This window comes from Rissa tridactyla, chromosome 1, assembly GCF_028500815.1.
Source record: "Rissa tridactyla isolate bRisTri1 chromosome 1, bRisTri1.patW.cur.20221130, whole genome shotgun sequence".
Classification (NCBI taxonomy): Eukaryota; Metazoa; Chordata; class Aves; order Charadriiformes; family Laridae; genus Rissa; species Rissa tridactyla.
Window position 1 is genome coordinate 46699771 of NC_071466.1, and position 25664 is coordinate 46725434.

Sequence of the window (25664 nt, forward strand, 5' to 3'; positions counted from 1 at the left end):
TCAGCACATCTTTCTACATGCCTAACTTCACATCACAATACAGTTCTGACATAAACACTCTCTGATTTTCAACCAAGAAGAAAAACATTAAGCAACTTGCAGGATATCTAGAACCAAGTCTGTGCAACAATCTGGCCCTGAAACCCTGATCCTGGGACTTGAACCAGAACAACTTTCAACCTTGAACCAGTTAAGAATACTTTATGATTGTCCTAATATACTGGCATAGGACAACATTAGTAACAACAATGCAGTGCACTGTGAACAACTGATAGTGGAGTCATTATAATTCTGATAGTACATTATCCTGTCCTACGAAATTCATGCAGGCAATGTTACTAGAGCTGTAAGTCATAAGGACAACTCATAGTGACTGGTTGTCCTTGGAAAACTGACAAAGTTCATTTTGTGTTCAGTAAGTTTGCTTCCTGAAAGGTAAGATATGATGTGATCATCAGATGCTTGACCCCTCCAAGCTGTTATCAAACACAGATAACTTAAAACAAATATTAATAAAATAAATACATTACTTAGCTCATTCTTTTTTACTTGAGTTGTAGCCTTCTAAAGCTGCTCAGATACAATAATGCTTGCTTGCATACTTGTCTTGAAGTTATCGTTTACTTGAGAAAATTTCATAAATTCACCTACATTCTTTATCATATAACAAAAATACCTGTGCTACCTGACATCTTTTCTGGATCTTCCCTTAATATTTAAGTCCTTGCAAGAGATACGGAAAACTCCACAGCACACATTGTTCTTAATCAGGAGACAATCATTTAAAAAGTGACATTTGACTCCACCCACAAAAAAAAAAAAAAAAAAAACACAAAACAAAACACAAAAACGAGTTAAATACATTAAGCTGAAGTTTCTTCCTGTACTTTAGAGAATCCCCAAATATATGACAATGAAATCACGGACCATAAACTTGGAATAAATTTGAAGTCATCTTTTATTGAATGGAGTATGTAGCACTGGTAGCAGATCAAATATAAAATGAAGAGAAAAAATACCATTCACCCTTCATTGATCATGTCACGCAAGGACATAGCTTGTCTAATTCTACAGGAGAGGAGACAGGCACGTTGATGGCTTCCAAGAGCTTCATGTCACCATGATGACGCAAAACCCTAGTTAGCAATGTGGTGATACTGAGCTTTATACCAGATCTTGCTACGCTTACTCTGACAAGTACCATCTTACTATAGTGCTACAGCAATCAACGTCATTTGGATAAGAGACCAACATGTTTGTAAGATTGAGATATTGTTCCAAATTCAGCAGCTCAGGTTCATTTCTAGTCGCAGTGTTGATTAAAATAATATTCTGTATTTCATGTTTAAAACAGCAATGCACTGTTTGCTCTGTAAAAGGTTAGTTTTGAACTAATAAGAAATTAAATGACTGGGTATCGAATTATTTTGGCTAAGTGTTCTCATTAAAAATCAAGAATAATTGGAAAAAATATCAGGTTAATTATAAGAAAAACTGCAAACACAGGAGCATGATTATCTTGATGTTTTTCTATTAAGAAACTGCCTGAAATCTGAGCTACAAGACGATCTCAGTATTTCCCACCATTGGTGAGCTTACATTTTGAATAACTTAATTTTATGAAACAATCAGTGTACTCTGCAATATGTGTCTTTTCAATAACTTTTTCATTTCAATTACAAATAATATCCCGTTGAAAATCTGTAAGCTATAGTAATCACTAGTACACACTTCCACTACCAGGTCCAAATTCAGTCACTGATAACTTCACCACATACCCGACTTTAAGAATAAGATTTCAATTGCTTTCTTTTGTATCAAGAGTTTGGAGGTTGTTTTTTTATTTATTTTGGTTTGGTTTGCATGTTATTTGTTTTATAGGAAACCTGATGATAAAATACCTTCTTTTGAAAAGTGGGGGTCTCTTTCCCCAATATGTTAAATATATTTTTATGATTTGAAACAAGAAACTGGAATTTAGGTAAAGGTTGTTTCTAAAGTCAGAGACTTTTTTTTTTTTTCCGATCATGTTAAATCTACCTTGGCTTAGCAAAGCTATATATACCCGAAATCTATCACACATCATTAGAGGCTTCACTAATACCTTCAAATAGCTCATTGTCACAGAATATGGTCCTTCAACCAGGATCCTACGTAACTGGTAGAGAAATATCATTCTTACAGCGGAAATTCACAAACCAATGCCATTACACCCTCAGCCTTCAGAAGGCAAAGTTATTCTGTGATCCAGGAAGGAACAAAAATTTCTTATCTCAGATTTTCCACTGAAAGGTAAAAATTTGTGCACATCACAACCTAATACTAAACGAGTAGTTACAAGATGCAAGTAGAAGACAGGATTCACTAGTTTATAACTATGCTGTTATAACTATGCTGTTACTATGCTGTAAACTTCACTCCTCAGTTCCTTCTTGAATACCTTGAGTGCGTCAAGGTACCTGACTATCCTCACTGCTTAAATATTTAATCCCAGAGCCTCTTTTGAAGTGAACAAACCTGTTCCCTTTATATCAAAAAAAGCTGGAAGCATTTCTGGAAACAGTTCAATCCAGGGACTCCTCTCAACAGGCAGTGGGTGAACCTGCATGGGGTCTGACGCTCTGACTTACAGTCTTCCAATGGTATCCTGTAGGTTTTAAATATATGTAGTGTTTTATGGTATAGTACTGCAAAATGTACAAGTTCTTAGTGATTTAAATTTATTAATAAAAAAAGTTCTGTTTCTGCAAGTAATTCTTGGTTTTCAAAAGATTTTATGACTGAAAAAGCTACGTCTACGTGGTTTATCGCAAGCAAAGATATCCAGAGCCTTTTCATGCTCAGAAAGGGCTAGAAAGAAAATAGTTGTCAGAAGCAAATGTGGTTAAACGGCTTTAGCTTCAGAGACAGCTTATAATCTGCCTGTGTGGAGATCTGCCATACATTTGCCTATAATAAACCACGTAGTCACATCCTATTTCCTTACAAAGAGCTACTGAAGTCACTGCATGTTTGCAGGAGTCTGATCCTTGGATTACTCGGACCCCAAAATAAATTCTTATATGGCAGTATTTTCTGCTCAAGTACTATAATAAATTTCACTTTAACACAAAATTTAAAATGAAGGTTGAGGCGTAAAGTAACAGAAGTCAGAGAAGAATGAATTTGCATATGCCTGAGATTACGCAGCTAAACTCTCAAGTTCCCACTGCGTCTTGCATTCTTACCCTAATAGTTGCTGCAACACTTATTTGATTTGGGGATTTTTATCAAATTTGTGGCTACATGGGAAATCAACTCAATTATTAACTAGTGAATGTAAGGGACTCGTTGGAACTTAAAACTAGTGAGCTTCCAGAACTGGTTTTCAGTGAGAAAGCCTCTTGTGACAAAGTAGAAGATAGCTAGCCATTCAACAGGATGATAATACCACAAAATTATGACAGCGTTTTCAGAAGAGGACAGGTGGCCTGAATTACACTTTAATTATGATTTTAAAAACTGTGAAATAATATATTTACAGAGTTGAGTCAGTATATCTTCTCACTGATACATCAACTAGTGAACACGATAGAAGCTTTCACATTAATTATAATGACTACTTCCTTAATGAAGTGCAAAAATGTTAGTGTAATCTGATTCAGTTTCTTGAATTAGGTTACAGTTTATCACTCTGAAAGAAGGATTTTGTTGCATATTTTTACAATCAGTTAGTTCAGCCCCAACAGATAAACAGTTTATCATCCTATAACACCAATCAAAAGCAATGCTAATGTTAAAAATGATTAAACATTAATAACCAAAACACTGTGTTAACATGGAATGCATTTTTAAAAAAGTAAGCTATCGCCACCCAATTTCATTAATGTTTATCTTTTTAAGCAGCACAGGATCACAAAATGTACACACTAGCAACACACAACCACAAAATGTACACACTATATAAAATAAATAACTGAATAATAGCTTTACTTCTCAAAATTACTAGGTATGTAAGTTAAACTTTTAATTTCTAGCCCCTGGAATACTCATAGAAATCAACTCTCTTCACTCCAATAAATTAAATACGTTCTTAAGACTTTACAGGATTGAGTTTACCAGGAGAAAATACTTCCAACTACAGATTTTGTTTCTTGGCAATATCCAATATGATGTGGATATAGTAACAATGATAATTATATTTTAACCATTCTTTCAGTTCTGCCTAATACAACGTCAATAACTGTAAGAGCCAGAGAAAATGAAATTATTTATGTGATTAATCTTTCTTTAAACACCAAATAATTCCACCTTCTACTTCAGCAGAAACGTTGCCTCACTTTATCAACAGCTGCAACTGTGAACTCCGTTTGTCCTCCGAGCTGAAATAATCTATACAAAACTTTTCAACTCTCTCCTTACTCTAACCCCCCACAAAAACACTTCGTGGCTCAGAGAGTTTTACACAGGATGGAAGCTGGAATATACTTCTATTGATCCAGGCACACAGACAGAGAGAAAATAAGGATGAGATTAGAAATTACATCTTCAGATTAACACTTAAGAAGAGAAAAAAACAGAGTAAGAGTTTAATACAGGAAAGTAGTTATAATTCATACACATGGAACATTTCAGAGGAAGCTTAGTGTCTACACTGGAAAAAAAAGAGTCTGGTATCAGATGGAGAAAAGGTGAACAGAAGTAACTACCGTAAAGCAAATCTTTTCAAAATAATAATAATATTAATTAATTAATTAATTAAACATGTACGGTGCTTTGAAATTACTTTTTTTTAATTGACAAAGATATATCTCTATATAGATGTATAGAGATGGATATATGAAGTAGTATTCTTATCATGCCCTGTAATAGTGATTTCCAAAGGCACTTTATATTCACGTTTTCTCTTTGCGAGAAAGATGCAGTTCCTGAAATAAGTACAGGAGTTTTGCAGTTACTCGTTTCAGCACCTGTAGGCTACAGACTCAGTCGGACAAGCAGCAGAAGAATTGTCAGGAGCTTTACAGAACAGTTTCAAAACCTAAAATATTTAAGAATAATTACGAAAAAAAAAAAAATAATTGAAAACTGAAGAGACTTTCTTTTCAAAGTTCATATGAAAATAATGGAAATATCATTTTATACGTTACATAGCAGCTACAGACGTAAAAATACAGAGCACAATGTATATCATATACTCTGCTCAGGAATTACAGCTCTGCTTTTCTGATTAATTACAATTATCTACCGTTTCCACTTTAGAAAACTTTTGAAGCCTTCTAAGCACATTAGCCAAGAAAAGATCTGCAGTACACAGAGACACGAGGATCAAAGTTAACTATGATGAGACATCTAGTTTTGGAAGGGCTTCAAGGCGTTATCCAGATAAGCCTGAAAAGTCAGTACACCTGTCTGAACCTACACCAAACTCTTCTTTTTTCTGACTACATCATTTTTAACACAGGCAGATTTTAATTCTCTGGACAATTCAAGAAGCTTTTCATTTCCTGTTACTACACATTTCTCATTTTGTCACACCCTCAAAGGTCCTACATTTATTTTAATAAAGACTGTGTTTTGTCAGCTGACCGGTCTTTTTTAAAGTTGGGAACATTCTGTAAGTTGACTCTAATGAAAGACAGTGGTTAGATCAGCAATTGTGGGTAATATTTACGAATCTTGTGATAAAAATGGACAGAATGTCACCCAAGAGGTGATCCTCACTTCTTCATTTTTCGCCCCCTTAAAAATAATGAGGAATATTATTCCTTTTTCCCTTTTACTTTCCCTCTCGATATATTCCCTAAATCTCAGCTTAGTCCCTAAATACTTCTCTAAACCGAATCCATTCTAAGTGATGATGCCACACTCTCTGCATGGATTTTCAGATTGGACCAGTTTTGTACCATTCTTATCTGCACACATAAACAATGCGTGCAGAACCAGCCCCTTTAGAAACCAGGATTTCCACCTTAAAATCTGTATTATGCAGTAGATTTCAGGAAAAGGAAAATTTTCAAGTAAAAAATCACAGGTTAAATCATAGCATTATGTATCCTAGATATACCTAATAATTGCAGATCTCTGTTATTTAAAGAGCATTAAATAGCACATAATTGTTTGTGTGATCACTTACACTCTTTTGTAGGCAGGAAGGAAACTTAGTTATTATACTCAGATTATTAAATCAATCAGAAAGCTTAAAAAGAAGAATTTGTTACAAAAAAAAGAGAGAGAGAAAGGGGGGGGAGGCACTTAACAATGTGGTACTTTTATTTTTTTCTGCTTAGAGCTGGATCCTAACAGGAAGTTCAAACTTCATAAACTTCTCAAACAAGGAGTCGTCTTAGGGCCACAAAGATGGTTAAGGGGTTGGAGCACCTGACATATGAAGAGAGGCTGAGAGAGCTTGGACTGTTCAATGTGGAAAAGGCTCAGGGGAGATCTTCTCAATGTGTATGAATACCTGAAGGGGGTGGGGGAGTAAAGAAGACAGAGCCAGCTTCTTCTCAGTGTTGCCCAATGGGCACAAATTGAAATACAGGAAATTCCATTGAGAAGTAAGGAAAAAAGATTTTATTTTGAGAGTGGTCAAACACTGGAATACGTTGCAAAGCGACGTTGTGGAGTCTCCACCCTTGAAGATACTCAAACGCCAACCGGGCGCAGCGCTGAACAACCTGCTCTGTGTCACCCGCCTCCGACCAGGGGAGGCTGGACTAGATGATCTCCAGCTGTGCCTGCCAGCCTCAACTATGCTGTGGTCCTATGAGTGTACAGTGAAAATATGGAGGAAAATGTTCACAAGCGACAAGAATTTTTTAGCATCAACTAATGTGGCAGCACATTACTGCACCTACATCATCTATTGCAGTTATAGCAGTTCTTTTTTCGTAGGGCTCTTACAGTGATTTTGGCACTTATTCACAATGTAGATGCACAAATGTTCATTGATTTAAACTCACAAGATCAGATTATATGCCTATTTTTATACTTGCCCATCTATAAAATGCTGCAAGGACTGTCATGTAGTGCTGCTGTCCTGATGTCCTTACCTCTGCTGAGCCACACTCCGTGGAACACTATACCCCAGAGTTTGTTGCTAACAGTGTCAGTGTTTGCATCTTTTGTGCTGCTTGAGATTCAACACCAGCACAATGGGAAAAAAATCACTCTCGCCCCTTCTGTTGCGGGAAGCCATGTAACGTGAAACCAGCTCAAACTTAACAGCGATTTCATTTAAACCTTTGTTGTTTTGCGAGAGACTCACAAAGCATTACCATCCTCAAATGATTCGATGAATGATAACCTTACATATGCCTATTTTCTTGAATTTTGAATTATTTTTCTTCTCTCTCTTTTTTTTTTTTTAATCATCATTTTAAAAAGATCTACATCTGGCTTTGTGGGCTGATATTCTAAGAAATTGGATCTGTGTTTTTAGTACCGTGTATTTTTATCATTAACTTGTTATGACCAGCTTTAAAGGACTAGAGAGGAATTGGATACTTTAGGCATTGGTTGTGGTTTTAAGCTGTTTTCTTAGAATAAGAAAAAAAGGAAAAAAACACCCAGAAGATATTATATCAAGAGGAGATCTGCTCATATATATTAACTGTAACACAAAACCACAAATGATACTGTTGACAAGGGGGTTTTTTTCCTGTCTCGCTCTTTTTGGCCTGCTTATTTGTCTCTGACTTCTTTCATGTCATCTCCTTTTTACTTTTCACATGCATTTTTTCCTTTGATATTTTCCTGCCTTACTTCCCCCAAATAATTTCCCTTTGCTTCTGCAATTTTTGATCTCTCCCTCACAAACACAAATGCTCCTGCCCTATAAAACATTAGTTCTTTCCCCACCTAGACCCTATCCATTATTCTCACTTTGCATTCACGCTGCACCAACTCTATTTCCTTTACTAGATTTTATCCTTTATGTCCTATTGTGTAAAATATTTTAATCACGAACCATTTCTTTTGCTGACCACATCTGCCCAGATGTGAGTCCTACCTGTCTGACACCCTCCCATGCTTGCCTATACTCTCAGCCTCATCCCTCCTTCCCTCTTCTTCCTTTATAACTCTTTCTTACCAACCTTAGTTGTCTGACTTGCCTTCATTTCGTCACTCCTCTTGATCTTTAGCCTTTTGGAAAACTGTAAATTTCTAATAAAATACCGCTGTCTATGTGTCTGTCTCCCTATGTAAAGCAGCTCTTGAGCCCTAAGGCCAAGAGGCACGGCCCCACTTTGGTCCATAGAGCTAAACTCTCTTCACTTTCCTCCCTCCTTCAGATAAGGCATTTGCATCCAAACTGACAACAGTTTCTGGCACGTGATATTTCCTGAACTGTGCATTTTTTTTTTTGAGAATGTTAGCCAGCTATGACCAAAACCATGCCAAGGATCATGCTCATACTTAAACAGGCAGGTGATCACGGGCATGTACGCAAACATCCAGCCACCTATCCAATCTCCAGTACCCAGCAATCTTCCTCTCTATTAGGATCTGTCTAGTTTATTGTCTTTCCTTTGTCTTAGAGAAAATCAGTGCCAGAGACTGAGCTATGCAAACACGCAGGGAACAACTGGGGAAGGAGTGGAAGCTCAGATGAGCCTCGCTAAAGCAAGTGGGAGAATTTAACTCATCTGTAACATGAAGAGAGAGACTGCGCCACCACCATCAACAGCTTGACTGTTGGGTGCCTCCACCTTCAGGTGGCTCTGCTCGTCTCCTTCCTGCAACACAGCCTTCCTTAGTTTAACTACGTCTAAAGAGCAAGTCACTGCTAGGAGATGTTATAGTAACTCTCAAAAGAAAATAGTAGTTTGAGAAACAGATTGTTACAGGACTTTGCATTAGTGTAAGGCCTCAGGAGATGTATCAAAAATAGAATTTCAGGATGAAAAATTAAGAAAGACATGTGTGCAGCACGGAGTTATTTCAACTAACTCGGTTTCTTCAGGCAACCATATTCATGATGACATTATCTAATCAAGCAAAGCAGCAAAAAATCAGAAGATATCTGATCTATTAAAAATGAATAGGGAGATTATCGTCTTAATGATAGGTAATTCATGCTCTGAAATGTTTTTTGTTTATAAAGAAAAAGAGTAGGGAAAAAAATTATAAAGGATCATTATTTGCTCAGTTATTTGTATTTTAAAGTACTGAGCTGCCACAATATCCATTACGTACAATACATTTATGTAGCAATAATGTTACATTACGGAACTCCATTGTGATATTTGGCTGCTGGTTTCCTAGACTGTTAATTTATTAACAAGCGGATATAAGCCAAGTATTCAAAAGATTGCCCGCGTGAAGGTGCTTCTAGTGATCCTACCTGTTGGCGGGATGATTCCAGGAGACATTAGGCCTGGGACAGAATGTGGCATGATATGAGAATTCTCTGGGGAGGTGACACTTTGAGTCCTCTTAGGAGGCCTTCCAGGTCTAGAACTGAAACAAACAAACAAAAAAATTTTTACAATTAAGCTGTTGTCTTACACATCATTTCAAAGTTGTTTCAAGTGGTAACATGGACTGTAAATAAATTTGTTTCAAGGACGGTTGCTTTTGCAGTTAGATGTAATAGACTTCCATCACTAATTAGATTACATGCTGAATTCATTTTCCTCATTGAAGATCAGCCGCTCCTGATGCATAATTCATAGCCTGCACCTCGTTACCTGCTTCTTCATATTAATATCTATACACAGTTTGAATTGCCTCGTTTGCATATGCTAAAGTTCTGCATGCAGCCTTCAGCACGAAAATTATGCACTAACTTGTAATAATTATTACAGTCAGCCTGCTATTGATTTATGAGACTTTTAAAAACCAAATATGTGTAGTACTTGTAATGAATGATATTTTAAGGTTCTTCAGGAAATTAAAAGGCAATGGCTGCCTAAGGAAATGTTCTGCTTGTTTGATTTAATACTACAGTTAGCTGGGAGGTGGAATGAAAGAGTGATTCAGACCTATAGCACATTTTTCGATGATATGTTTTATTACTTTGCACTGCTAGCCTGATATCTAGATGATAAATGACAATACATATCTAATGTGTGAAAAGGTCTTGCAATTTCTTTATTTTTTGTCATTTAAAAGATAAGTCAAGTTATCATTTAACCCTTATTCTATTTAAAGTGAAAATCTCACTAAGACACCTTACTTTAAATATACTACTTTATGTCAGAAAGGACTCAGAATTATTTGTAAGACGTTGTTGAGCGACTGCCATCATAGCAGCTTATATCTGTCCGGTATGGAAAAATAAAGGGCTTCAGGTTTAAGCACTCCTTGTCTGTTAAATGCTCGCATACACAACTTTCCATCTCCTGGACTGCGTAAGTAGCATACAAATTAGATACGGATTACAATGAAAATACTTATTACCCACTTACATGCAAATATGTACCTGCTGCATACAATGCATCTATCCAAAGGCTTGTATTCTTACGTATAGATCATAGCATGGTACTATTGCAATATCCCACAACTGCTTATTTAGCGGACATTGTGGAATAACTTGACGGAAAAAGGTGATGTGCAGTTCTAACACTGCAGTGTTAACCTATGCCTTGCCAAACGTTTGAGGTTCTTCATTTGTTTCAAAACAAGAAAGAAAAGAAAGGTGGCTGTGAAAGGTTTTGCTCCTTCGGTCCTTACACTAACAAAACTCTCATCAAGGATAATGGAATTTTTAGTTATGCTGGGACTGCAGAAGGAGGCAGAAAATAAAATACCTCTGTTTTCTGTTCATATTCATTCCCCTTGTGTTTGGAAATACCCCCTTTTTTTTTTCTTTTTGCAACTTCTACAACCTACCTTTAATAAACCAAAAACAATCGAAGTAGAGGGCATTTTCTTGGAGTTTAATGACTCAAGGCATTGAGTCATTAACCTTAACTGATCATTAATTCCCAACTTAATGTCCTGAGCTGAGGTCATTATTAAAATTATAAGCTTGATAATTTCTTTGATTGGTTTGGGATTTTTGATTTTCTTTAATACAAACAAAATGGTCATACGTTCACAACTACAAGAAAAAAAGTTGTAGAAAAAGAATATTGTCTTATTCCAGCTCACAGAACCAAATTAAGTGTCTTCCGTCTTTCTTTGAAATTTCCTTTGTGATTTACAATAAAAATAAACATACCATGAATACATAAAACGGATAAAAACATCATAGACAAAACCGATCTGATTTAAATGGAGTGTTTCTAATATATTCACCCACCAAAAAAACGCCACTATGTAAGAAAACTTTAATGGCTTAATTTAAATACCTATGATGATGCGCTGTTCTCAAATCACCACTGTGATATGAGTATGGAAGGGTCTGACAACAGCATAAAAAACACAAGCAGGGTGCCATGGCATAATGCACAACCTATCAATGACTTCCAAGTCTTTAAAAACCAACAAGTTCACTCCTGCAAAGATTCTCTTTGATGAATTAATGCTTACTACCAAATATAGCTATGGTGAAGTCTGAATGCTTTTGCCTTAGATTTTGAGGAACAAAACCATCCCTCTTCAAAGCCTAAGAGAAGACACTCATGGACCAAATCTGTAAACAAAGGTCAGCAGCAAATTATAGGCGAGTGATAATGAAATATTCAAGGCAAAACTCTTCCTTTGGTCACTTTCTGCAATCAAGTTGATTGCGCTGCTCTGGCCACACGTGCTGTCACACTCAAAGCCACAAATGAGCCCTGCAACCCAACTCTACCCCATGATTTATCCAGACTTTACCAAATAAGTGCTTTCATGAAGTCCTAAACTCCCAATTCCAATCTAACTAATAATATTTAAATGAAATTTCTGAGACATAAACCTCTTTTATCCCGATACAATTTTTAAGTGACAAAGCACTAACTCCAGTTTATTATAGTAGGGCCTTTAGCTATTTTAAAAATGTTTGTTCCTTATGACAAGGCAGAAAACCAAATATAAGAATTATTTCTTAAGGTCTGGAAGATCTGATTTAGAGTCACAGCAGACTACGCAATACACAATTAAAATAAGTAAATCTCTGATTGGGTAAAATAAGCACACACTGTCCCCAATAACTGATTCAGCAACCATAATTGTCTTAATCTGTTATTTACATTATGCACTTGTTTCATTAACCAAATTCCTAACTTGAAATACTACCATTTTATAAGATCTGCTTTCAAACTATAAGAATTGCAAGAATTTTGTATGAATCACCACCAAAGTTGTGGAAAAAACAGTATGTAAACATTACTTTAAAAAAATAATAACTTTGATTCTATTTGAAAACTTGCGTATTGTTTTGTAGTTCATGATCATTTTTATAGCTATATGATAAACTTTTTTAAAAAAAACAGTAAAAGCATAGCAAATGAGTTTAACTATCATAAACAAAAGGATAAAAATAGCTTAATGAATCATTTTGTTGGTGTTTTTCCTAATCTTGTGTAAAGACCTACTTATTTTTACATTAGGACAAGCTCACTTTATTCCAAGATAAGAAGCCTGCTTCAAAGTACTCACATTCCTATTTTGTATCAAAGTCAGTAGATTTGTGTTCAGTGTGAAAATAAAATACAATTTAAATAGGTATGAGTTGATTTGTTATGCAAAAGATGTATTTAAACAGCAGAGCAACATAAGTTATTCTTCTGGTTGATGTCACTGAGATACAAAAAACATCATTTAAAAACTGCTGATAATACTCTTTTTGCTCAAATTTAGATTTTATATATAAGATTTTATAGAGATATAAAATATATTGTAAGATTATGTCTTTTATCTGAATAAAATCATCAGAAGAACAACGCTGGTTCTTCTGAAGACACATTCGACTTCTTAAGGTAATGCTAATTATTATCTCAATGGGTAAAGTACTCAAAACTGACCCAGTTTCATTTTGAAGATGACCACAGTTTGGATTTTTTAGAGCTAAGATAAACACACTGAAGTGCCAAAACTCAAAGAGCCAATGTAAGTCTTGTGAATACCTAGGGTCATAGTATGGAGAAGTCAAGGAGTCTTTTGGGACTCCACAAGAAGACGCTAGAAGAAACAGACCTACATCTGGAAGTCATAGCTGGTCTTCGGCTCTACTGTTTCATTGTTTGAAGATTAAATTAGAGAGAGCAGAAAATAGAATTTCAACAAAGATTCAAGGAAGCCACAATGATTAACTGTTTTAAAGACCTGAGGAGAAGCTACCAGTTCCTTGTTTATCCATTAAAAAGGATATGTAATGGAAACATTGTCACTCTTTCTGCTTTTAGGAATATAAATATCTAAGTTAGATATTTTTTTTCTCTCTAAAACTGAAGTTTTCATGTGTGAGATATCTTAACATACGTTGAAGAAGAAAACGAAAGCTTCCTACAGGACCACACATTACTAACTTAGTTTTTCAAGTGAAGCACCTAAATGCATTTAGCTCCCTCAAAATTTGTCTGCCTTATACAGGCTTATGTAAGCGTTGTAGCAAAATCTGCAGGCTTTTTTTCAGGGCTTGCTTAGAAGACATTTCCCCAGACAACTAACCTTCATGTTTGTAGGCAATTATCACGATTTACAATTACAATATACCATTATGTGACAGTGGAACTAAAGGTGCAGAGTGGTGAATCTTGAAACTCTCAAAAAGGGAGGGAAACATTTTCTGCATTAGAACCAGCTAATTAGATATTCAGAATACTTTCCAGAACCACTGAAAATAAATCCCTCATTTTTTGGTCAGATTTGCATTTCATCGCTTCAACTTTCACAAATATTTCAAAGGAATACTAGGGCTCTAGCATCTTCATCTTTGAAGGAAAGGGCGTATATGTCTTCTGCATTGTGACAGGCATGAAAGGGACAAAACATGAGAAGCAATTGAGAGTATATTGTCCTAAAATACAGCAAATTCTCTGAAGTAGTTCTTTCTTGGTCTTTCAATCAACATATATTAGTCTTACATCCTTCCTGTGTTACTGAATCTAGACAACAACAGATGGCTGAATTACAGAATAAAAAATGGAATAAACGGTGGCTATTATCAGCTAAAGCGTTGTGCTTTGATGATACTTTTAAAGTTTTATACACCTCCAATTGCATTATCAAAGTATGAGCTTGCTCCTAGAAATCACTTTGATAGCGCAAAACAATTAAAAGCGGACATAATCAGCAGAAGATCTGGTCCTGCACAATCATGTGGAAAGAGGTGAAGGGAGAAGAGGTACGGCTTTATCTGCAGGCTTGAAAAGTAAGCAGACTTTGCGTTCGGCTCTTTCCACTACCTGCCAGAAGACAGCCATGGCTTTAAAATTTAAGGGTGTTATCCCTGAAAGCCTTAGACACACAGATCTCCTCCCACTGATTTCTGTTAAGAGCTCTGAGCGCCAAGGAAGGTATTGGTTCCAAAACAGCTGAAACTCTTCATGAGTAGTATATACCTCTCAGAGCATGTAACTAGCATTTTATAGATGACTGGTTGCATGGCGAAACTTGTGCTATAAAATGAAAAGAGTGCGCAACAAAGTTGAGATAATGCCGTGATTTACCTTTCTGATGTCCTGACTTTGAGGAATAACTGGGCAAAATTAACACTGGATGAACAACGGTTCACCCTTTAAAATTATTTTTATTCAACACATGAAGTATCCCTAAAGAAAACAGCAACTCTGACCAGCTGTAAGGCGGCAAACTGCCTTTCTAGCCAAAACCGATTATTTTCAGGGCCGGTTTTCAACATTTACAGATTTATTTTTAAGCTTGTCTGTGAGCAAGTTTAGCGCACAGAAGTACTGTCCTCGTTTGAAACTGAGCAAACATGATGCAGTGAAGCTGCCATTGGCCAGGCAGTTCTATCATCAGTAATACTGGGGGGGCGGCGGGGAGAGCGACACTCTGGAGGTGATAGGCAGCAAATCTGTAACAAGCATTCGGTGTATTTATTTAATGTATTTTTTATGTTCTTAGAACTGCTTAGAACAGCTTTGAATATCAATATCAATTTTAGCTACATCAGCGTTTATGCATCTCATTTAGGTACATATTGAAAATCTAGGCTTTATTTCTCTGCTGTTCTACCTCCCCTCGGTGCTTCAAAGCCTGACACAGAATTTTTGACCTCGAAGAAGCCGGCTGAATGAAAGTTAGGCGAACAGCCACTGGACGTGGTTATTACACATTCACCATAGGATGGCCACTGCAAAAGGGCTGAGGATGCCACAGCCTGAGGCTACTTGCTGACTTAATGCAAAGAGAGGGGTGCAAGCCAAGACAGCGGACTCTTCCCAGACAGTATACATGGTATTTCTGGGGTTTTGGGACAGCTTCCATGCTGCTCTCAGCGTCATACGTGCAGCCTTCACCCTAATAAGACTTGAGCCAAGGGCGTGTCAATTCTGAAAAATAAGGTCTAGGAAGACTGACTAAACCTTTTGTGTAATTTAATTCCTTTGGTTGGAAAACACTTGCTTGCCAAGGTAACCTTCATAAATATTTCTAATGCACTGAACTAGCGTTTTAAAGGCAAAAAAAAATGACAACGTACATCGATCTAAACCTTATACTTTACTATTTTAAGTTTTCCCCTTCTACTCCCACTCAAGAACAAAGCAAAAGAATGCAATTCTACGACTGGGCATATATCTATTTTGGCAGTTAGTAAAAAAAAAAAACAAACAAAAAAAAACCATTAGCAATCACACCATGTCCTTTTTACTTGCAGCAGTCGTATAAAACAATAAAACTCTCTGTGCAATTACCTTAAATTTATTTTTCTTCTCACAGTTAAACAGAAAATGTTCTCACACAATAATTAGTGCTGAACTCATGATATATTAGAAGGAGTTACTGAGACGGCAAACAGTGCTGATAAAAATAAACACAAAGATCTGCTTAAAAATCTTCACAAAGAAGCATATGAAAGATCTTCAAAAGAATTAGACTGTGTTATAGGAGTGAGTAGTGGAGAAAGCATACTGACAAAATATTACTGCATTTCATTAACAGAACACTTAACTGCTATTTTTGAACCAAAATGGCCAAAACCAGGCATTTGGTCAGACATGCAGTACCAATTTATCAGGGGTCCAAATAATTAAGCTAAATGGAAGAAAATATATTGTACTCCTATCTCATTCCAAAGTCATTTACCACAGTAATACACGAGCACTGGCTAGTACCAGCATATTAAGCTTTTTGGGGGGTAGAGAAGACCTTGTTGAATTATTTCTTTTTCTAACAGACCAGTCATGTAAGCATCATGTCATTTTTCCACCTTCCTCAACACTGCAGCCCAAATCACTCTGCTTTTCAGCAAGATCAGGAATATTCTCGATAGAAGAGTACAAGGTACAAGAGTGCAAGAATATATAGAATATATATTACAGCAACACCTGCCAGCTCTCACTTGATGGTTGAAGTCCCACTACAAACACACGGAAAGAGTCTAAGAAAAAGATTCTGCTTGACTGACCATATTACTTGAATATGTGAATGACCTGAAGGGCAAGAAAGCAAATAAAACCGGCTAGGAAGCTGAGGGTTACTGGAGTAAATTACAGTACCAGATTTGAATACAGCTGTGATTGTACATAAGTTATAAAACATTACTGAAATGTGACTGTTCCCCTAATGAAATTGAGATCTGTAAGTCATCTATTGGAAAGGGAAAAACAGATAAGAAATTAATCTAATTCTGCTGGGTGGCAGAATTATGATGTCAGAAGTAAATTAAGCCAAAAAGTTCACTGCTTCATCTAATTAGCTGAAACACTAGATCTGCCTGAAAGTTCTTAAAACATTTAAGTATGTTGGCTCTCGTGATTATGTAATAACTGTGAAACACAAGCCTCTGACGATGACAGCCATACAAGCTAGAGTAGAAAATAAGTCTGAATGAACAATGAAATGCAATTATTAAACAGAACTCATGCATAAATTCAAACCGTATTGACGTATTTTCTCTTGATACAAACGTTGCTTCAGAAAGAGCACTCAGAATGTCCAACAGAAGTACAGAAATCACAGCACTAGAACGAAAGTTATTTACGAATATTGGCAATAGCAACGAGAAAACCTTGCATAACCGTATTTATTTCCTCTATTTACACTGCTGTCTTTTCGGAACAATTCTTGCAACTACAAAAAGAAAAAAAAATGTACAAAAAGCAGCGATCTAAAGTGCATGCTTCCCACAAATGCTCTTTCTGTCAAGTTATAACAGATGCCTTTCCCATTTCACTTAACCTCACAGCACAAACCGCACCCATAATTTAAATATGCAAGCTAAATGATTCCTTCTAACAGTGTTATTCACCCACACAAAACCCCAAAGTATAACAGATGCAAGGCCTATTTTTTCCTCAACTGTTTTCATCTTTTCTTAGGCTTTTAATTCTAAAAACAACCCCTCAAAACAACATCTACTATGTATATTACAAAAATGTCAAGCATGGAGCTTACAGGCCAGAAAGGCAGGTTAGATCCATGATGACGCGATCTAAAAGAATTTCTAAAAAGTTTCTACTTCGAGTTGCTGAGATGATTCTCAATGTGAAGTAAGTGTAACTGATGTGGTTATGTCTGTTAAGAGTCTGCAGATGGCCTGAAACAATGATTTAAATGTATGAACTTTAGCTGGAATGAACGGCCCTGCTTCAAGGCTTGTTTCCTAACCATCTGCACTCATCTCTGCATATAACTTGCACATGTAATTACAAATTTGTGAACATAAATCAGATAATTGCATGTACAAATAACCAATTAGACTCAAAGCAGAATTAGGCCATATAATAGCACACTCCTCTTTGGAACATATATCTATATAACCATACATATATAACACAAGTCAGTATCTTCATTAAAGAAATTTTTGTTTAACTCGTTTAGAAAAATAACATTTGATTTGTCTTCCAATAGGACATACTGGGCAGCAGCTGCCATTTTGAGATCCGTTTTTAAAAGAAAAGAACAGAAACGCAAGGAAAAACACCTACATAATAAACACGGCCACCATTGCTCAAGGGGTCACCGAGCTGGTGTTCATTACCACCTGTATTAAATTAAAGATAGATAAACATTTCAATGCTGATTTAAGCTCAAGTAAGAAAGAAAAAAAAATATTGTACTACTCAAGGTAAGCATTTTGCAAAAATACTCTGGCTCTCCTGGCAGTTTGTTAATTAATATGCTATTCTTATTCCTAACAGTTGATAATGGAGTTCTATCATATAAGTGTATCCACTGTAATATCTGAATGCATTCATCACTTAATTGGCCACAATTCTTCGCATGAAATGCTGAAACAAGTGAACTGTCACCTTTTTAATGAAGCTGCCTATATCTTAAACCCTTTGCCCTTTAAAAAACTATTTATACTCAAAATGAAAAATTTTATTCTAGTTTCTGCCAGAGACTGTGGTTAATGTTCACTGCCCTTTATTCACCTTATTTTTAATTCTGAAAACCCACACTCATTAACCGTACGCTTCCAAAGAATTGCTGGAACCACCTAAATAAAAGCTTAAAAGTGACTTTTATTGTACATTTGAGAGTAACAGTAGTGGTATGAAATACTGAGAAGGCTCTCCATTAGCCTGTGTAGCTGTAACTGCGCAGCTGATGTTACACAGATTGATGGTATCCATTAAAATCAAGAATTTAAACCTTTAAATAAGGTGTTTTGTATTTGCATGTATGTATAAATACAAATTTATGAATGAATCTACTAGATGAGTACTAAGCATTAAAAGGACAGGTTTCTTTGGACAGACGATATCTAGGGCCAGAGTGAGATATTTATGTTGGGCAGCACTGTCCAAGTAACACCGGTGAAACGAGTCTACTCTCTGACCGAGCACACTTCTATCCCATATCAGTAAGCAAGTCCTAAACTAAAAGTTAATGAGCACGCACATCATTAGTTCCACGTCTGTCATTCGGACTTGAAATTGTTTGGGACAGAAATCAGCTCTTAGTATAGTAATGGGTTTGTGCAACGCCCAGCACAATGCTCATCACTTAAACTCCGTGCGGACCAAGAGCGTGCTGGTACCCTTCTAGGTACCCTTTAATTAGTAAATCCTTGTGTGTACTCTAGTTGTACTTTACTTCCAAAACACAGCAAAATATGAATTTACAGGGAAAAAGTAAATTATGGTATATTCCAGGAAAAATCCCTGATCCGTGTACCCACGCCCTCAAAATCTCCTGTCTATGAAATCAAGATCCCAGGTGTGTTACAGTATTCCAACCTTGTAAGTCTAGATGTAGCCTTGCTTGGCCTTTATGTTAGAATCATAGAATCTTCATGGTTGGAAAGGACCTTTGAGATCATCGAGTCCAACCACACACACACAAAAAAAACCCCTACAACCTCTGCCACTAGAGCATGCCCTGAAGTGCCAAATCTAGACGTTTCTTAAACACCTCTAGGGATGGTGACTCAACCACCTCCCTGGGCAGGCTGTTCCAGTGCCTCACCACTCTTTCAGTAAAGCAATTCTTCCTAATATCTTATCTAAACCTCCCCTGCCGCAACTTCAGACCATTTCCTCTGGTCCTGTCATTAGTGACTTGGGAGAAGAGGCCAACACCCACCTCTCTCCAACCTCCTTTCAGGTAGTTGTAGAGGGCAATGAGGTCTCCCCTCAGCCTCCTCTTCTCCAAGCTGAACATGCCCAGCTCCCTCAGCCTCTCCTCATATGACTTGGTCTCCAGACCCCTCACCAGCTTGGTAGCTCTTGGTAGCTCTATTCCATGTTCTACTATGGAATATTGTAAAATAAATTTGCATTTTAGTTTCCTTGTGCAAGACAAGGAACAGAAACGATCACCCAAATTCAACCTCCCTTTTTCTTTGCACGGCAACATCTATAACCATACAAATAGTAGCACAATTTTCCCTCAGCAGTAGTAGAACTATAGTCATTTGGACGATACAGAGTACCAATCCAAGACTCCCAAGTCCTACAAAAATGAAATAAAAAAAAAAATAGGTTATAGGCTCAAGTGGAAATATTAAAGTGATCCAACCAAAGACACTTTTATTTGTTATCCTTTCAAACACTTAAAAGTCATTCATGCATTGCTATCAAGCTACAGAGGATCAAATCTGGTGATATCGTAAAATATAACACCATAACCCTTTAGTCAGTGTTTGTAGATACGCTACTTGCAGGTCTGAAATGCAGCCAGTGCTCAAGGCTGTCCCATAACTATCTTACGTAAACTTTGCTCTATCAGAAATAACAGTCTGCTACTAATGTGTTATCCTAGGGAAACACTGAAAAGTTAATCAGACATTTCTGTTAAGTAGTACAAGTAGCACGTTTTTAGATATAACAGATGTGACAAATGTATCTGCTTGTGGTAAGATTTTATTATTACTTATATTTCTGTGTAATTCTGGTAATTCCATCTGGTGAAGCTTCCTACAATACAGTTACATAGGAAGACTTTGAAGGATTGTTTTTTTTTTTACAGAAAGACAGAAATCAATTACTTAGAAGTTTATTTTAATATGTAATTTAATGTGCCTAACCATGGATCTGCTCTGTATTTACTCTGTGACTGGAACACGTATACTTGCTTTAGTTCCTTTACGTCCCGTCTCCAAAGCACATTGTGAGAGAAAGATATTAGATTTTGAAGTTAATTTAAATTACTGCTGTACTAGATCTGAAAAGATTTGTGTGTTTCTCAAAAACATCCCACGTTAGCCAAAATAAAAAACCCCAAAAATAAAAGACCGAATTTGTCATGTAATTTTAACAGCTGTAAATGCATTTTCATTATGAATTCTGCTTGAGACACCTTCAATTCAATTCATCCTTCCTTTTATGAACTTTGTATCCTCAGCAGCATGGGACATGTATGATGGAATTTCTGTAGGAGCATGACTTCCAAGACGGTCCAAATGGCACCACAGACTAGCAGCGTTGCTCTCCTGGGGTATACTACAGATAGCCAGTATATACATCCATATGATGTTCGACTGGCGCGCTCCGTGCCTGGAACATCTCCATATATATCACATACACAGAACTATCTTTTAGTTCTGTCCATATAGCTCATAGCACAACAAGCTCAAATCCTGACTGAGCATTAAGATGATAAGGAAATACAACTTCATCATAGTAATTGCAAACACGTTTTCTTTCCGTGCCCAGAATCGAGTTAGGCAAGAGTTAAAAGCAGGTATCAATTCACAATTCTATTTTGACTCTTCTTATTTTCTACTTTTCTGAAAGCCTTAGATTCAAAAAATGAGTACCTCAGTTTCTGCTCTGTTTTCTTACCAAGAAAAATTTACTTTTCTGTCACTCTGTCTAGCTCACATGCAGAAAAGGCTCTGAAATTGTTATGCCACATGCGTAATTTATAAATGAGGAATCATCCAAAATCATAAACTAAACTAATCCCAAAGTTTTTTTCTCCTGATTTTGTTCTGGTTGATGATCTCTGAATGTTAGATGTTGTAAGCACTGATCAAAGTGTTGTGGGCGTCATGGTTTGGGATGGGTCATTTTCACCAATGCTGTTTTCCCCAAGATGTTGTCTGTTTGCTTGAGACTTCATATTAGCTTTTGCAGTTTCAAGCTTCACTCCAGTACTACAGATGATACCAAAGAAACACCTACTTGACCAAACAATATGCTTTCTATGCTGTGGGTCAGTACTTCTGGCAGAACTGGGCAGGTTTCTGTGGTAACGGATCAAGTTTTTACGGGGTGGGGGGGGAAATCAGCAGAAGACTATCCCTTATACAGAAGAGGAATCAAATTAGACATTATCCTGTCCAGAAACATGCTTGGTTACACGCTTGGCTGAAGGTCAGAGTGACGTCTTCAAGACTTTCTTGACTTGGATGTCAGATATAATCTGTTCTAATAGAACTGAATAACGTGGCAAAGTATAATATGTTTGTAATGATGCTTTTTCATTATACTGTCTTTTAAAAGAGATAAAAGTTTTACAGTGTTTAAGCAGTACCTTCCAAGTATAGAGGCTCAGATACACAAAGGGAGTCTGGCAAGCAGAACAGTAAAGCAGTCATCTGTTCCAATTTATCCATTTATTCAATGACTTACTTAGGAAAAAAATAACGACAAGACATGCCTTGGACTCCTGGGCATAGGAGATTTAGCTCTTGCAAAAGAGCTTTCTCTCTCACACAGTAACTCTTGATGTGAGATGTGTGTGTGTGTATATACGGTCCATATGTATATAGAGACCCTATAGTGTAGCACACTCTCCACACACAGGAGTCTCCAGGCTGATATTCCCAAGGCAACAGGTGGTGTGGTCCCAAAATGCCTTAAAGGAAAGAAGGAATCAATCTAAACTTCACCATCTTTCATAAGTACTGATTGCCACCATCTCTCGTGACGGACTGTGAGACTATGCACCACTCAAGCGAGCAAGTATGTGAAACTATGCTTTTGTGACTCTTTCACCAAGTACTAAATGGTGAAGGATGAGTATCTCCAGTCTCCCCATCATGACAGAACCGTGATCATAAGGTTGATCATTAGAATACCTACATACGCAAACAAACATACACATACGTATGTGTGTGTCTGTATCCGTCTGTGTAACACGCGTACATACAGACTGCAATCCCTGCAGGTGATTAGCGGGGCACAGTAACACTAACACAATCATTTAAGAAAGAAAATGAGCACTAGACTCAATTGAAAAAACAGATGTCATCTGCTAATGCGTATCAAACCTAGAAGTGTAGTCAAGGGTAAACAAAGGGTAACAGCGTTTACTTAGAACTCATTTGCACCCTGTAAAGTTTCCTAACTCTCACATATGCCAAACAACAACCAAATATTCTACTTTTTTTTTTTTTCCCTTTCCACAACGTTATTTTTAAGACTCAAACATCAATTCAGTCAATAGCAATTGTATAGTGGGATGACTCTTTTGAATGACCACAGACCTCTCCTGCAATCCTTTTTGGGTAGACAGACCCTAAGAGCACATGCCTTGCACCACCGTCTTGGAAGATTAATGACACGTCCTAAGTCAACAATATTATCTGCATGTTCCCCAAAGATCTTAAATTAAAGTACACATTCATCCTGGGCCAGCTTAGCATATGTGAAATTTGCTTTTCTTAATGAGATCACATTTAATAATAATAGAGGCAGGCAACTCTGGAAAATAACAAATATACACTCCCCCCTGTAAGCTAGTTTCCATAACTAACATTGTCTTGAATGCCATTATCTCTTTGACTTGTGTAACAGACAGATCGACAAATAGCTTCACTTATCTAAAAAGTGGCTTATGGGAATTAGACATAAAGGCCTTTATAAAGAAAAACATATTGTTGAAGATTATGCTGTGTCACAACCTTCAGAGTTCAGTCAAATTTCATGCAACTCTTTCCATTAAGAGACTGTTTGTGCAACCTTTTGCTTTACAGAATTTCTTCATATGGGTAGAGATAGCAAATTTTATTCTCTATTACAGCCATTACACGATTTACCTCTTTGAATGAAGCATTCACTGCTGTAGAATTAGCTTTCTTGAGCAGTTCACACATAAAACACACTAATGCTGTGAAAAGTTCTTTATCATTCCTCTCTTTTTTTCTTCTACATGTAATGAACACGTTTATCTTAAGATTTAAACCCTTTCATAATGGTACCTCACAAGTGGTTTACAACCTTGCCGTAAATGTTAAACACGTATGATGACATTTAAGATCACACTTTTTCATGAAAATGTTTCTTTATTTTATAACCACAGTAAAAAGAAAACGCTTCAATGGACAGGTTATATTTTAAAGAAAAAACAAACATTTCAACAGGCTTACTGTGAGTTAATTAAAGTGAAAAATATGTAAACAAAAGTTGGTATTATAACAGACGCTATCAAGTTTTAATTTTTCTATTGACCTAGTAACAAATTTAAACGCTAACAGTTTGGGAGATCAAATTAAATGAATACAAACATTTTGTTTAATGACATCAGCAGTCAATGCAGAACATCTGTGTTTTACTTTAAAAGTGATCAGAAAATATTCTTTTGTTTACATTACAGATAATCAGGTTTATATTTCTGTGTTCAATTTAGGAGGAAAAAAAAGATCATACTACCTTCAGGGCCCAAGGAAGCAATATGTTACAAATGCAGGATTTCTCCTTTTTTTTCTGTTTTGTAACCATGGTAAAACAATAGAAATGAACTTTCCCTGAACCTTTCTCCTTTAATGGCCTGGGTCCATGTTGACCCAGCAATGCAAGCTGGAACCTGATACTATCAAACCGACTGCTGCTAAAGCAATCAGATTCAGCAGCAACTATACACAGGGCATTATAATACTAATTTCAGCATCCCACAAAGCCAGTGCAAAGGCAAGCTATTAAAGTATTATATTCTATTGTTTAAAAGCGAGATTAATTCAATAGCTTAAATGCACCCAAAAACATTGAACTAAATGGCAGACTGTACAGCTATATTGTTATTCTTCTATAATTATAATACTGTACCAAAGTGAAATTGCAGATAAGGTTCTCCCTTCCCCTCTCCCTTCAAAAAAAAGCACTACTGGATGAATTATTAGTAAACAGATGATTTGAGCCATTACAGGTTCATATGATCCTGCATTTGAATGAGGCATGTAATTAAATTATCAGGACTTTGTTCTAAATGCTTGAAAGAAGGAGAGCATGATAACCACATTTTTAAAAGGTAGAATAACAGAAGAAACTTCTTTTTTTTCTTCTAGAGGACTACAGGCAACTAACGTATGAAGGCATAATTGATTAATTCCACTAATTAAGATATTTGTTATTCCTGCAATCGTAGCTTGATAAATAATGTATTAGATGTGGCACCATTTCCCATCAGTTCTGAAAAGACTGTGATGATGTTTCAAATTTATACTGTTATTTTTTGGAAGTTGAATAGCTCGCTGCTAGACTTAAGTGTCCAGGCAAAAAGCAAGTAAAATATATTTTGAAGTTATGAAGAAGTCAATCTTTAAACAGTAAACATTTCATTACAACATATTCTAGTCGTTTCACAAACTTTTTGATTTACAGGCATTGATTTTTTTAAAAAAAGTTTTAAGGGGGAATATTAATTTAAACTAGCCCAAATTTTGCAGAAGTAAGCATTCAGTCAAAGTTAGTCATTTATGGTATTTCACTGCAGAGTAAGAGTCACCCTCCAAGACCTATTCATCCCATTCTCTTTTAAGTCGTCTGCGTTAAGATGACATAAATCGCTTTGGGGATGTGTTTGTGGCTACAGTGGTTATGTAGAGACCCTACTCACCTAACTATTAGGCAGCTACGGTTCTCACCTTTAACACAGCTACTACAGAAAGAGAAGCAGTCACTAAGTTGTACACGATAGTCTGAAGTATAGACTACTTATCCCGAATGCGAAATAAACACACAGACAGAAAGGCTTTCTCAATCCAAGCGGAGGGATACAACTCAACTTTCCTAAAAAGAAAACTAATCATCATCCTGTAGGCAGGTCAGGATAATAATATTGAGACTAAAGAAGAGACTGAGAGATCTACTAAACTACAAAGAAAGAAAAAAAATAATGTAACATTAGTAAGACCATTCAGAATAAATCTAACATTATTCACCTGGGAGGAGGATTTGTGGCTGTGCTCTACGGATTTTGCTTAGTTTACATTAAAACATTATTGAAGCACA

The 25664-nt window shown here is 36.4% G+C and overlaps 1 protein-coding gene across 6 annotated transcripts in view; it reads right to left on the reverse strand.

The window, feature by feature from the left end:
- The window catches only part of DACH1 (dachshund family transcription factor 1), a 367284-nt gene that overhangs the window by 200261 nt on the left and 141359 nt on the right, over positions 1 to 25664 (reverse strand). For all 6 annotated transcript variants that reach the window (XM_054220220.1, XM_054220230.1, XM_054220239.1 and 3 more), the window contains exon 2: positions 9329 to 9444. In XM_054220220.1, coding sequence (XP_054076195.1) covers positions 9329 to 9444 — 116 coding nt within the window. The remainder of the gene's footprint in view (positions 1 to 9328; positions 9445 to 25664) is intronic.